General features: G+C 42.4%; 1 protein-coding gene across 3 annotated transcripts in view; it reads right to left on the bottom strand.

Annotated features, from left to right (window-relative positions):
• Nucleotides 1–2,617: 2,617 nt before the first annotated feature.
• Nucleotides 2,618–13,245, bottom strand: part of LOC147148030 (amyloid-beta A4 precursor protein-binding family A member 1-like) — a 146,805-nt gene continuing 136,177 nt past the window's right edge. For all 3 annotated transcript variants that reach the window (XM_086031204.1, XM_086031200.1, XM_086031203.1), the window contains one exon: nucleotides 2,618–4,021. In XM_086031204.1, coding sequence (XP_085887330.1) covers nucleotides 3,950–4,021 — 72 coding nt within the window. In that variant the 3' untranslated portion in view covers nucleotides 2,618–3,949. The remainder of the gene's footprint in view (nucleotides 4,022–13,245) is intronic.

Below are 13,245 nucleotides of genomic sequence, written 5' to 3'. Positions count from 1 at the left end.
CCAGGATGGGTTTAGACCTTCTCTTTATATGGTATATGTGAAACTGTAACAGATACAGAATGAAAAATAAATAAAATATACAAAAGTCTATTATTCACAAACAAAATGGCGGCACAGTCGGCAATGTAAATAGTTAACTTCTTAACAATTTCTAATTTGCAAGCTCGACTATCTAACATCAATCTAATAATTACTTAAAAAATACTCACAGGGAATGCCATTTTATGGACTTAAGCGTCAGACACAACTCAGCTTGCTTCGCGTATTGACTGTACTATGTGACCAGGAAGCTCTTGTTCTCGCGCTGACTTTTTTCACTCTACTTAAAGGGGCAGCGCACCAACTTGTGAGGACAAGCGGTATAGATAATGGATGGATGGACGGATTTTTATTTTGTGCTGTGCTGCAGTGAACATAAATATTCCAAAGAATTAAGATTTGAAGTAGCGTTAGAATCCAGTCGCCATTTTCATCAGATATTGTAGTAATTATTTTCGCTTGACAATTATTGAATAGAATTGTTACATCAGTTGATCTTGAAGTACAGTGTGGGGAAATTATTTTGTTTCCCCATTGAGTTGTCCAAATTGTTTTGTCTGTTTCATTCGAATGAGTTTCCTGAAGTAAATCGCATTGTGCTAGTTTGCTTTTGCAGTATAGAAATAAGGCCTTCTGTTTGACACTATCCCTTAGGCCTCGAGTATTAATCGTTATTAGTTTCAAATTGCATTTCAGTAACCTTGTCATTCATATCCACATTCATACACACACATATCACTAAAGAAAATAAAATTTAAAAAAATATAAAATAAAGTAAATCAGTAACCTTACTTTAGACAGTAAACGGTACTGAAGACAGGTCCCTAAAATTATGTGAGTAATTGCCCTCTTAAAACTAACTATTGTGTATTTAGTGAATATAAATACAACAATTCCTTTGTAACAAATGGAATATTCAATGCTTAGAAGTTTTCGAAGCTTACATTTCTTGCAGATTCATCTTTAAGCTGTAACTATGCGCCCATCAATGACTGCAAAGTGGCCTTTGTAGTAGGCTACCTTATTCTGTGATCTGTGATGTGCCCGTTTTAGCTCAAGACAGCAGATCTTTGATAAAGTCCTGGATAAAGCGGACTTTGCGCTCCTTGTATATTGGTGAGTCCTTCGTCAATTTCCACACCTCATCTCGATGAGCTCTTCTTACAAACTGCATAATGATCTGGCGGCTGCGGCCATTCTCCTTCCTCCCAACGATGTGCACGGAGTCAGCCACATTCTCAATGTTGTCAACCCAACGTGGGATGATTTTCAGCAGAAGCTCCTCCTCTCTGATGTTTTCACCATCTTCTTCTGTGAGGCTGGACAGCCGAAGATTCCTATGGCGTTTATAACATTCAACTTCCAGTATTTTTTCTTTCAAAGCAGTGCTTTCTTTCTCTACGTATTCACATTTCGCCTCCAGAGTGTTGACCCTTCAGTGGCATTCCGCAATTGCTTTTCCATTTTCCTCGACATAATGAAGTAGCTCGGCAAACATGCTGGACTATTCTTTCAGTTTGTCACTGAATTCATCCACTTTGTTTTCGTGTTTCATCAGAATTCTGACTACTTGTCAAAGTAGGGCAGTTTTAGAGTAAAGTTGGGTCCATGAGCGGCGCTCAAATGTTTGCGTGTGTCCGGTCCGCCATTTTGCCGGAAGTCCATGATGTCATTAATGTACTTAGCACGTACAGGGCATACTACATACTCTGCAGGATTTTGACAAAGCTTAGTTTTGTTTAAAAGCAGTACAGTACTTTCATTCATGTTATGTTCAATGACTGTTTAGTTGTTACACATAAATCCCAAAGGGAATATTTTTAATTTTGCGTTGTTGAGCATTTGATATGTTTTATTAAAAAGTATTAAAGGTTATGTTTAAAGGGCCATGTCTATCATGAGCCTGTATCTTTTCCACTCTGGAGTGTTCTCCAGTGAGCGGTGCAGAGCAGGTGTAGGCATAGTTATTTTATGGACTTAAGCGTCACACACAACTCAGCTTGCTTCGCGTATTGACTGTACTATGTGACCAGGAAGCTCTTGTTCTCGCGCTGACTTTTTTCACTCTACTTAAAGGGGCAGCGCACCATTAAGTTCAAACATTTGATTTGCTTTCACAGCAAACCAGCACAGCCCAACTACTGTATTTTCCGGACTATAGGTCACGTTTTTTTTCATAGTTTGGCCGGGGCTGCGACTTATATTCTGGAGCGACTTATGTGTGAAATTATTAACACATTATTACTGTCATGGCTTGTTAGTGCTGACTTGTATTTGTGATGTTTTGTCTCCCTCTGCAGGCGCTTTAGCGTAATTGACTAACAAGCCATGACAATTACCTCTATATCACTTCACATGTTATTGTAACCCACATAAGGAAACACAAGATAAATCCCAAAAGCTATTAAAATGCATGAATAAATTAAATGGTTAAAATCTAAAGTTCTGTTAAATAATTAATTAAAATAGTATGATAAAAAGACAATTTGACTGTTAAGGCCTTGCTACTCAAGGAAGCTAGCTTATCCAAACAGCTAAACATTCACAAACAAACTCCACAGACTCCAGGTGTGCAGCGAGGTTGCCTGTTTGTATTGTGAAACTGCACAAGAAACTGAAAATACAGTCAATTTATGCATTACATACACATGTATTTCAAAGACATGAACAAGATGAGCCTATGCTAACGATTAGCAATCGCGATTAGCATTAGCGATAGCAATTAGTATGTTCAGTCAACAACCTACAATCATCCACAATTCAGCTTGTATATAAATGTTGCATGCTCATTACACACAATTGTCTAAGTTATTTACAGATGATGGTTGAACAAAAATGAACCACAAACAGGCAGTTGCCTGCCTCTGGCTGGGGTATTGCATCATGCAGCCACACACATAAGGAGCTAAGCACAGAGGAGACGAAGACATAATTACGACCGACTACATAAATACTTTTGGAGATCTGGAAACATTCTACTGTACGGGGATAAATAAAAGACTTATTTAATCGATCTACCACCTTCTTGGTGAGTTTAAAGTTTTCTTATCGTAACTTTCTTTTATGCTACATGTGTGAATGTTAGCTAAATGTTACCATCGTAGTTCAGTGGAAATTATGTGTACTCTGCGCACAATTTCCTCCAAAAATGTGACTTATACTCCAGTGCGACTTATGTATGTTCATTTCTCCTTTATTATGCATTTTATGGCTGGTGCGACTTGTATTCCGGAGCGACTTACAGTCCGGAAAATACGGTACTGAAGATTAACATTCAAGATAATTAATAATAATAATAATAATAATAATAATAATAATAGTACAGAAATTCCTCACATTACAAAGTGATCTATGGGGGAAAAAATTGCAATTACGCACAGATACAGAATACAGATCCCGTTAAAAATATTAAGCATATCATTTAGTCATGACAGATGATAGGTTATGGTCGTCCACAACTTAACAGAAAACACTTAAAGGGATACTTCACTTTTGGGATACTTGAAGGCAATTTACAGCAGTAAAATTTAATATTTTGTCTATAATGAATTTGATAACTTGATAACATTATTATGTACAATTAACACTTTTAAAAACATATTTCGCCACTTGCTGTTGACTGAAAATGACATCACGTGTTGAGGGCTCCGGTAACAACCATTCAGTGTTGGTTCACAAGCTGACATTCACAAGCTGAGCCGTGATTGGTTGTTACCAAAGCCTTCAACACATGATGTCATTTTGCTGAAAATTGCAAAATTAATAAAGTATCCCTTGAAGTCAACAACTCACTTTGGTCACAAATAGATGCACTGTACATGATAGAATGTGTGCTGGACAGAGTAGAGAGTCAGATTGGGATGTTGCAGTAGAAATTCAGAGGATATTGTGTCAGAAATAAGTAAATTATTTAAATGTAAACTGGCTGCTCCTGGGCGGTCAGCAGGCGGTACATGGCTGCAGCCATCGTCTTCATGTGGATCTGAGACACAATTCATGGTTAATATAGTAATAATAGTAACACTTATGTAGCACCTTATGGTACTTACATTATGGTGACTAGACACAGAATTGATGCACGTGTATTCATTTGGATCATGCTCGCTTTCAGGACACACAATAATATAATAGGATTCTGTACGATACTTGGTAACACTTGACAAATTAACATCAGCATTGTTCGACAATTGTGAGTTTGCAATGCCATGCTCAGACACAATACGATTGAACTGACCCACTGTTACACAGTAAGCTTCATGGACAATGCTGCTTTTGCAGAAACAGTAGTCCACAAAGCCCCATTTGTAATACAGTGAGGCCCAATTAAAAATGTCTACCACTCTTGCATGCTTTACATTAAGGCTGGGGAAAAAATGTCGACCAAGTCGGATAACATAAATACATACACAGGTCAACTCAATTTTTTTGTCCCGAAGCTTTGCCGGCACCGTGTTATGGCATCAGCTTTTCCCTGTCAGGATGTACCCAGCCTCTGACCCAAATCAGGTGGGATAGCACACCCACAACCCGATGAGGATGAATGGTACAGAGCAGAGATGGGTACTTTACCCTTTTTTGGCCACATTATCTTTAGATTTTGAAGACAGTATAAATGTGAGGGCTGCATGTTAGACCGTGCCTCTTTTCTGCCCTCGCCCATCTTGGATGAGAGCAGATGGAAAAGCTGCCCAGATCTGATCATTGTATGGTTCCTGAACTTCAGAGATGGAAAAGAAAACAGACGAGCAAATTCAATCGACTTTGTGAGTCTTTATTTACATTGGATGCCTGGTTGAAAGATAAAATGAACATGCATTGAGTAAGTCAGTGTTTTTCAAACTTTGTTGAGTCAAGGCACATTTATTTCCTTGAACAAATCCCGCGGCACACCACCAGCTGAAACTGTGAAAAAAAGCTTATTTTAACAATTTAAGTGTTATATTGTTTATATAAGCATTTTTTAACATTGAAGAATGACGTTATATTACAACATCTTGAATAAGAATCAAACACAAAGAAAAAAGTATTTTAAAATGTTTCATATTGATACTTAGTGTGAAACATGGGCTTTTGGATAAACATGCGTAACTAATTCACTTGTCTCTAAACAAAGACAATTAACTACCTACTGCTGCTACCACATGTTGTTATGTACTACAATGTAGTAAAGACATGATTACCCTGCCAGGCGCTAGACCGCACAGGCACACAAATTTGATAAATTCTCACGGCACACCTGACAATATCTCTGCCGCGGCACAGAGTTTGTAAAACACTGGAGTAAGTAGTTGTTTTGTAATTGCTGATTGGGCTTATGCCCTCGAGACCTGCAAAACATTCCAACAAATAGGTATGTAAATATTAACGGTTAGCAAACAAAACAAAATTGATACCCACTCCTTTCTTACACCCAATACATACTTTATCCCGGATTACACACACAAGACATGCAGGCATGTTTCTGCCAGTCGTCTGTGTGGCATCCTGCATGCGGTGTTATCCATGGTATTATTACATGTGTTGAACCACTAGAGGGCAGACTATGCCTGTCCACTGTTACAGGGGAAGTGTTGTGCAATGTGCAGGCAGGTATCGCGTTAGAGAACAATGGTCTTGCTTTTTAAAAGGATTCAACACAACATGTCAGTCGTTACTTGACCCAGTTAGGGACGATTAGAAGGACGGATCAAAACCCACATCCGCCCTTACTTAGTCTGTCCTTTTTAAAAGACTTCTCATCCTCTGTCTCTACGACCACCAAATGGGACGGACGGCCTGCTCAGTCCCTGGGACAGAATGCCCATCTCTGGTACAGAGCATGGCTGAATGGATAGGTTGCCACAGTGATATGTTTGGCAATTTTCACAACAGATGTGATGCAAGCCACCCATTTTTATCCGGGTTTGGGACCAATAGTGTCTTGGAATTAGTGTATACCATAAGGAGTCATGTGTCCGCTGATAGTGTAGTGGTACACACGCCCGAGTTGTGTGCGGGCAGCGTGGGATCGATTCCCGCTCAGTGACAGTGTCTATGTGTGCCCTGCGACTGGCTGGCGACCAGTTTGGGGTGTAATCTGCCTTCGCCCATTGACGGCTGGGATAGGCTCCAGCAACTCCCCGCGACCCTATATAGGATAAGCGGTTTAGAAGATGACATGACATGACATAAGGAGTCATGTTGAGGGACCCAACCAAACCTTACTGTTCGAGACCAGACAAAACAACAATGCTCAGCCACATACATAGTTTGTGTGCTAACACAACATTGCTAACATTGCTAACACTGAGGGCAGCATGGTTCAGTGATAGAGTGGTTGTTTCCCAACCCAGAGGTTGTGGGTTCGATCCCCGGCCATTGTGACCATGTCGAAGTACCCTTAAGCAAGATACTGAACCTCCAGTTGCTCCTGATGCTGCGTCATCAGTAGGTAGATGAGCTACAGTGTGAAGCGTTAACTATAGCCGCTCTCTCATGTACTGCCTTGTCTGCAACGCACATACGTCATGCGTGATGTAAACAGATGCATTGTGGGTAATGGTCTCATGGCTAGCCGAGTTAAAGTTAACAGAATCAAAAAGTCCGGGCGCATTTCACAAAATTAATTAAAACGATGTAAATCTCCCTTTCATAGCATCCGCCTCACAGTTCAGAGGTCGTGGGTTCGATCCCGGCTCAGGCCTCCCTGTGTGGAGTTTGCATGTTCTCCCCGTGCCTGCGGGGGTTTTCTCCGGGTACTCCGGTTTCCTCCCACATTCCAAAAACATGCATGGTAAGTTGATTGGACACTCTAAATTGCCCCTGGGTGTGATTGTGAGTGCGGATGTTTGTCTTTGAGTGCCCTGCGATTGGCTGGCAACCAATTCAGTGTGTCCCCCGCCTACTGCCTGAAGACAGCTGGGATAGGCTCCAGCACGCCCGCGACCCTTGTGAGGACAAGCGGTATAGATAATGGATGGATGGACGGATTTTTATTTTGTGCTGTGCTGCAGTGAACATAAATATTCCAAAGAATTAAGATTTGAAGTAGCGTTAGAATCCAGTCGCCATTTTCATCAGATATTGTAGTAATTATTTTCGCTTGACAATTATTGAATAGAATTGTTACATCAGTTGATCTTGAAGTACAGTGTGGGGAAATTATTTTGTTTCCCCATTGAGTTGTCCAAATTGTTTTGTCTGTTTCATTCGAATGAGTTTCCTGAAGTAAATCGCATTGTGCTAGTTTGCTTTTGCAGTATAGAAATAAGGCCTTCTGTTTGACACTATCCCTTAGGCCTCGAGTATTAATCGTGATTAGTTTCAAATTGCATTTCAGTAACCTTGTCATTCATATCCACATTCATACACACACATATCACTAAAGAAAATAAAATTTAAAAAAATATAAAATAAAGTAAATCAGTAACCTTACTTTAGACAGTAAACGGTACTGAAGACAGGTCCCTAAAATTATGTGAGTAATTGCCCTCTTAAAACTAACTATTGTGTATTTAGTGAATATAAATACAACAATTCCTTTGTAACAAATGGAATATTCAATGCTTAGAAGTTTTCGAAGCTTACATTTCTTGCAGATTCATCTTTAAGCTGTAACTATGCGCCCATCAATGACTGCAAAGTGGCCTTTGTAGTAGGCTACCTTATTCTGTGATCTGTGATGTGCCCGTTTTAGCTCAAGACAGCAGATCTTTGATAAAGTCCTGGATAAAGCGGACTTTGCGCTCCTTGTATATTGGTGAGTCCTTCGTCAATTTCCACACCTCATCTCGATGAGCTCTTCTTACAAACTGCATAATGATCTGGCGGCTGCGGCCATTCTCCTTCCTCCCAACGATGTGCACGGAGTCAGCCACATTCTCAATGTTGTCAACCCAACGTGGGATGATTTTCAGCAGAAGCTCCTCCTCTCTGATGTTTTCACCATCTTCTTCTGTGAGGCTGGACAGCCGAAGATTCCTATGGCGTTTATAACATTCAGCTTCCAGTATTTTTTCTTTCAAAGCAGTGCTTTCTTTCTCTACGTATTCACATTTCGCCTCCAGAGTGTTGACCCTTCAGTGGCATTCCGCAATTGCTTTTCCATTTTCCTCGACATAATGAAGTAGCTCGGCAAACATGCTGGACTATTCTTTCAGTTTGTCACTGAATTCATCCACTTTGTTTTCGTGTTTCATCAGAATTCTGACTACTTGTCAAAGTAGGGCAGTTTTAGAGTAAAGTTGGGTCCATGAGCGGCGCTCAAATGTTTGCGTGTGTCCGGTCCGCCATTTTGCCGGAAGTCCATGATGTCATTAATGTACTTAGCACGTACAGGGCATACTACATACTCTGCAGGATTTTGACAAAGCTTAGTTTTGTTTAAAAGCAGTACAGTACTTTCATTCATGTTATGTTCAATGACTGTTTAGTTGTTACACATAAATCCCAAAGGGAATATTTTTAATTTTGCGTTGTTGAGCATTTGATATGTTTTATTAAAAAGTATTAAAGGTTATGTTTAAAGGGCCATGTCTATCATGAGCCTGTATCTTTTCCACTCTGGAGTGTTCTCCAGTGAGCGGTGCAGAGCAGGTGTAGGCATAGTTATTGCCCCATGGGTTGGTGCCTGTACATTCCTGAGGTTCGCCCCAGTAGACAGGTAGCCTCCCTCTACCTTTGGGTGGGGTGTTACAGCTCACGATGTTTCATGGCTGTTAAATTGTTTATGTGTGTGCGGTATCTCTCCCCCTGCTCCTTACTGATCGGTGGCCCTCATCTTCAGCTCAGCCAGCAAATCAGTGCACAGGAGATTCAGGATTCGGGAGTGTTAACTCCATTTCATGGTAGAGTGTCGTCTCGTTTAGTTGTCCACCTGTGTGTGTCGTTGTGTTGTTACCCTGAACACCACAATCATGGGCCTTCATTTGTGTTTAGAAAGTCAGACCTTTGTTAGATCACCACTTTTCAATCCCATCCAGCTCCCAAACTTATGCTAAACCCTTTTTTCTGTTGCCATCACGAACAAGGGTCATAACATGGGGAACAGGTGCTGTTATTTGTGCCTATGCACCAAACACAAGCTCAAAGTACATATTCATCCATTTTTAGTCTATGGAGGGGGTCCTGGAGAGGGCCAGTGATGGGTGACTTGGCAATGGCACGTGACCTGAAAGAGTATGATTTGGAGCATGACCCTCAAACGAGTTTACTGAAGGCAGCTGTCATGGTATCAGCATGCAAAGTGGAATGCTGTTTTGGTGGTCACTGAGGCAAAAACTGGGAGGAATTCGGTGAGGCCATGGAGAACAACTTCAAAGAAATTCTGGTCTGTTCGACTACCCAGGAAATCAGGAGGTTGAAGTAGTGTTCTGATTCTCTGCCTGCATATTCAGATATTTTTTGTGTTTGTGGCTTCTGCATCACACCTCAATACAACCATTTTGAAAAGTTTCACTCTGACTTGTGCCCTGGTATACAAACAGCTTTGGTCAGAGTCATCACTGACCTCCTGATGGCAGCAGATATTGCTTCCCCATCTCTACTCATCATCCTACATCCAACAGCTGCATTTCCTCTACAGCCTGACATACACTATCAGGGTCTCAGAAAACATTCACAGGTGATTCATCTTATATCTGACCGACAAAACTGAGTATGTTGCTTTGGGCAAAGCAAGGTTAAACACCCACCACCACCACCACAAACACCCAGTATTCCTCAGGGCTTGGTGCTTTGCCCCACCATCTTCACCCTTTACTTCTTCACCCTGGGTAATCTCATCATCTGGCATGGGATATCCTACTATTGCTATGCTGATGATACACAGCTCTGCCTAAGCCCACTTCATCTGTTCCCCTGCCAACATCTACACTGACCACCTGTCTGTAGGTGACAGAGGCATGGGTGAATCTCAACTTCCTTCAGCTGAACAGTTCAAAAGCAGACCATCATAGATGGCACACCATATCAGCTCCACTCTTTCACCATCACCAGTATCACCTTATCCACCTTGGCCAAAATATCCCCTTCTCCACATCTGTCACTAACCTATATGTCGAACTGGATCCTCAACTTCACTTTGACACCCAAATCAAACACCTCTCTCAGACATCATTCTACCACCTCAGGAACATTCCCAAACACCATCCAACACTCACACTGGCGGATGTAGAGAAGCTCGTCCAAGCCTTTGCTCCTCCAGGCTTGATTACTGTTATACATTGGAATCTCCGGCAAGAACATCCAGTAGCTGCAGAACATCCAAAACAGTGCTGCCAGGATACTGAGGCCCACAAGTATGAACACTTCACCATCCTCCTGAAAACTCTTCACTGGCTCCCTGTCCCACTCAGAATCAAGTACAAGGTCTATCTCCTTTAAAACCAGATATATTTAGAACTGTCGATGTCAAAGTCATTGTTGAGGATGAGTTGTTGACCTTTCTTGTTGTTAAAATGAAGACACTGAGTCAAGTTGTTATTGGATTGCTGGCTACAAATACGTTTGACTCAGAGTGGATAGTCATTTTAAAAAAGTTCTGTTTGATCTATGCACTACTGCGCAGCACAATGTCTCCCATAAAGTATCAGAAGGATGTAAACAACATTAAAAAATGTCTCAAAGTGTTACATGAGAGTGGTGAGAATATACCCAGATTTTTTTCTCACTACCTGGAAGAGCTGCCTCCAGTAACTTTTTCCAACATGGACGTCTCAAACTTCAAGAGTCGAGCCGCTGCTCCTCCACGTTGAGCGGAGCCAGCTGAGTTGGCTTGGGCATCTGATTAGGATGCCTCCTGGACGCCTCCCTGGTGAGGTGTTCCGGTCATGTCCCACCGGCAGGAGGCCCCGAGGATGACCCAGGACACGCTGGACAGACTATATCTCCCAGCTGGCCTTGGAATGCCTTGAGAGCCCTCCGGAAGAGCTGCAATATGTGGCTGGCGAGAGGGAAGTCTGGGCTTCCCTGCTGAAGCTGCTGCCTCCACAACCCAACCTCGGATAAGTGGTAGATAGTGGATATATGGATGGGTGGATGGATGTCTCATGTTTATTTGGGAAAATAGAGCATCTGCCCTCTGAGGTCTGCTCCATGAAGTGCGTAATGCAGCTACAGGTGAATGTGTGTGAGGATCTGTGGGAAATTGCAACGGATATGAACCGCTGAGTATGTGCTTTGGAAGCATCGATCTGCCTTCAAGTGATGGCACAGAGATCTCTGCGGCCATGGGTGGAGGTGCCGCCGGCTAGGATGACTTGGCGCGCCGATGCGTCTCTTTGGATGGATTGGTGGTGTGTGCAGGGGTGGGGGTTTCAGGGGACCCTGCTCTTGGCCCGGATCGGGCTATACCCAGGGGGAACCCGGAAGTTTCAACTACTTTATCAGGTCACCTAAGTGGAGTCAGATTGTTAAAATGGGACGACAACATGGCTATACGTATGCTGGCTCCAAACCCTTGGTGTGCATAGCCACCTCGGGGTAGAAGAAGAAATCCGGCACGGCTATTGTGGGCACCGGTGCTGTAAACCCTCACCCTAATCTTAATGCAACAAATTGAGCACTACACGCTATCTAAGATATGGAAGCATTGGTATAGTATTCTTCTCTGAGGTCATTGATTTCAGCATTGTGAATATGTTGTGTTGTTATAGTAGTCTCCTGGTGATTTATTGACCTTATTTAACCAGTAAGGCCTAGAGCGCCTGGCTCAACATCTCTCCAAAACCTATCCTCTAAAACATGAAGCTTTCCCAGAAATTCAGCACCTACAAAATAAATATCTCAGCCCCTGTAGCAGATTTTCAGAAACATATTTCCAAAAGAATTTGAGTGCTTTGACATGTGTCTTTCACACAGGCCTGCATTTATTCTTATTTACTGTTTCAATCAAAAATATAAAAATAAAGTCTTAGTGCAAGAGAAGCACTATTTTTAACGACATCGAATTGTAATTACCCTCCTCTATTCCAGGCCTGGCCAACCCACGGCTCGTGATCCGCATACGGCCCTTTGGCCTTTCATGCGACTCCTGAAGCCCTTTCCAAAAATGAGATAGGCTGGGCCCATTCGCCGTAAAAAAAACATTCGTTGTGTATGTGGTGGGGGGTGGTGAGCACGGAATGGTGCTAACAGTTCCTTGCTCTTGTCCTGGTCTTTTTTCGCTGCAAAATAATAAGCCATTCTCCTTAAAATGTAATTTTGCTCACCAGTGTAGGATTTAAGAGTGCCACTTCCGGGTTTGTGTCACACGGCCAATCGGGTGCCTGTATTCGCAATACAGGCACCCTGCATAACCCATGTGATAATATACACATCTGATGAAATGCACTGATGATTGACTGACTAGCACACGTGACATTTCTCCCGCAGTTTATGTAAACAAAAGCCAGCTGTGTACGCAAAATAGAACTAATGTGAATTGAAACACATGTTGATTATGGACACTTTCAATGCATTTAGCGGCCCTGGGTCCCTTGTGTGGCTTCGCAATCAATCTTCGGGTGAGACAGCTCACATATGTCACTGCGATGTGCCGTCATCTGGTGGGGAGCGGTGCCCATTGAGACCTCTGCTTCACCCAACTTCCACCCCTCAGAGATAAGTTGCCCTCCAAATTTAAGTAACTCCGTATGCACAGAAAATGAAACTAAAACGTTTCCGACATTTCAAAGCAACATTAATGCATGCAGCCGCCTTCCTGGTGAGGCTCTTCCTGTGTTTGCTACAGAAATCAGCCGCCTGGTGGAGGAAGCTTTTCCAATATATGGCGATGATGCTAAACAAGGAGAAACATTTAGACGCTTCATTGCTGGACGTGATCCTTATTTGCAACTGCGGTGTCACGAACAAGGTGTTAAAACTCTGGAGGAGGCTCTGAAGTTTGCCATACAAATTGAGACTGCCCATCAGGCAAGCAAAGTGTTTGCTGCTCCTGCTCCTACAACCTTTTCCTACGTCACCAACATACCCTGCATTTTCACCTATTTTAACACCCCATCTGCCTGCTCCTTCTTTGGGTGTCCACTCAGCCACTGCAGATGAGATGAAAAAGATGTTGAAGACTATTGAGACATTGTCAGACAAGGTGGAACAGCTTCAATTGACAGATAAGCGGCAATGGCAGGATTCACGTTATAATGGCCCCAGCTATGGATATCTTCGCAGGAGTTTCACGCCTGAGCGACCACGCCGAGATCGCTTTCCTACGGAGGGGTACTATGGGTC

This window comes from Filicampus tigris, chromosome 5 (assembly GCF_054856515.1).
Source record: "Filicampus tigris isolate MCC_2025a chromosome 5, RoL_Ftig_1.0, whole genome shotgun sequence".
Lineage (NCBI taxonomy): Eukaryota > Metazoa > Chordata > Actinopteri > Syngnathiformes > Syngnathidae > Filicampus > Filicampus tigris.
Note: the sequence above shows the minus strand (reverse complement) of the source record. Positions and strands in the feature narration are given on the sequence as shown.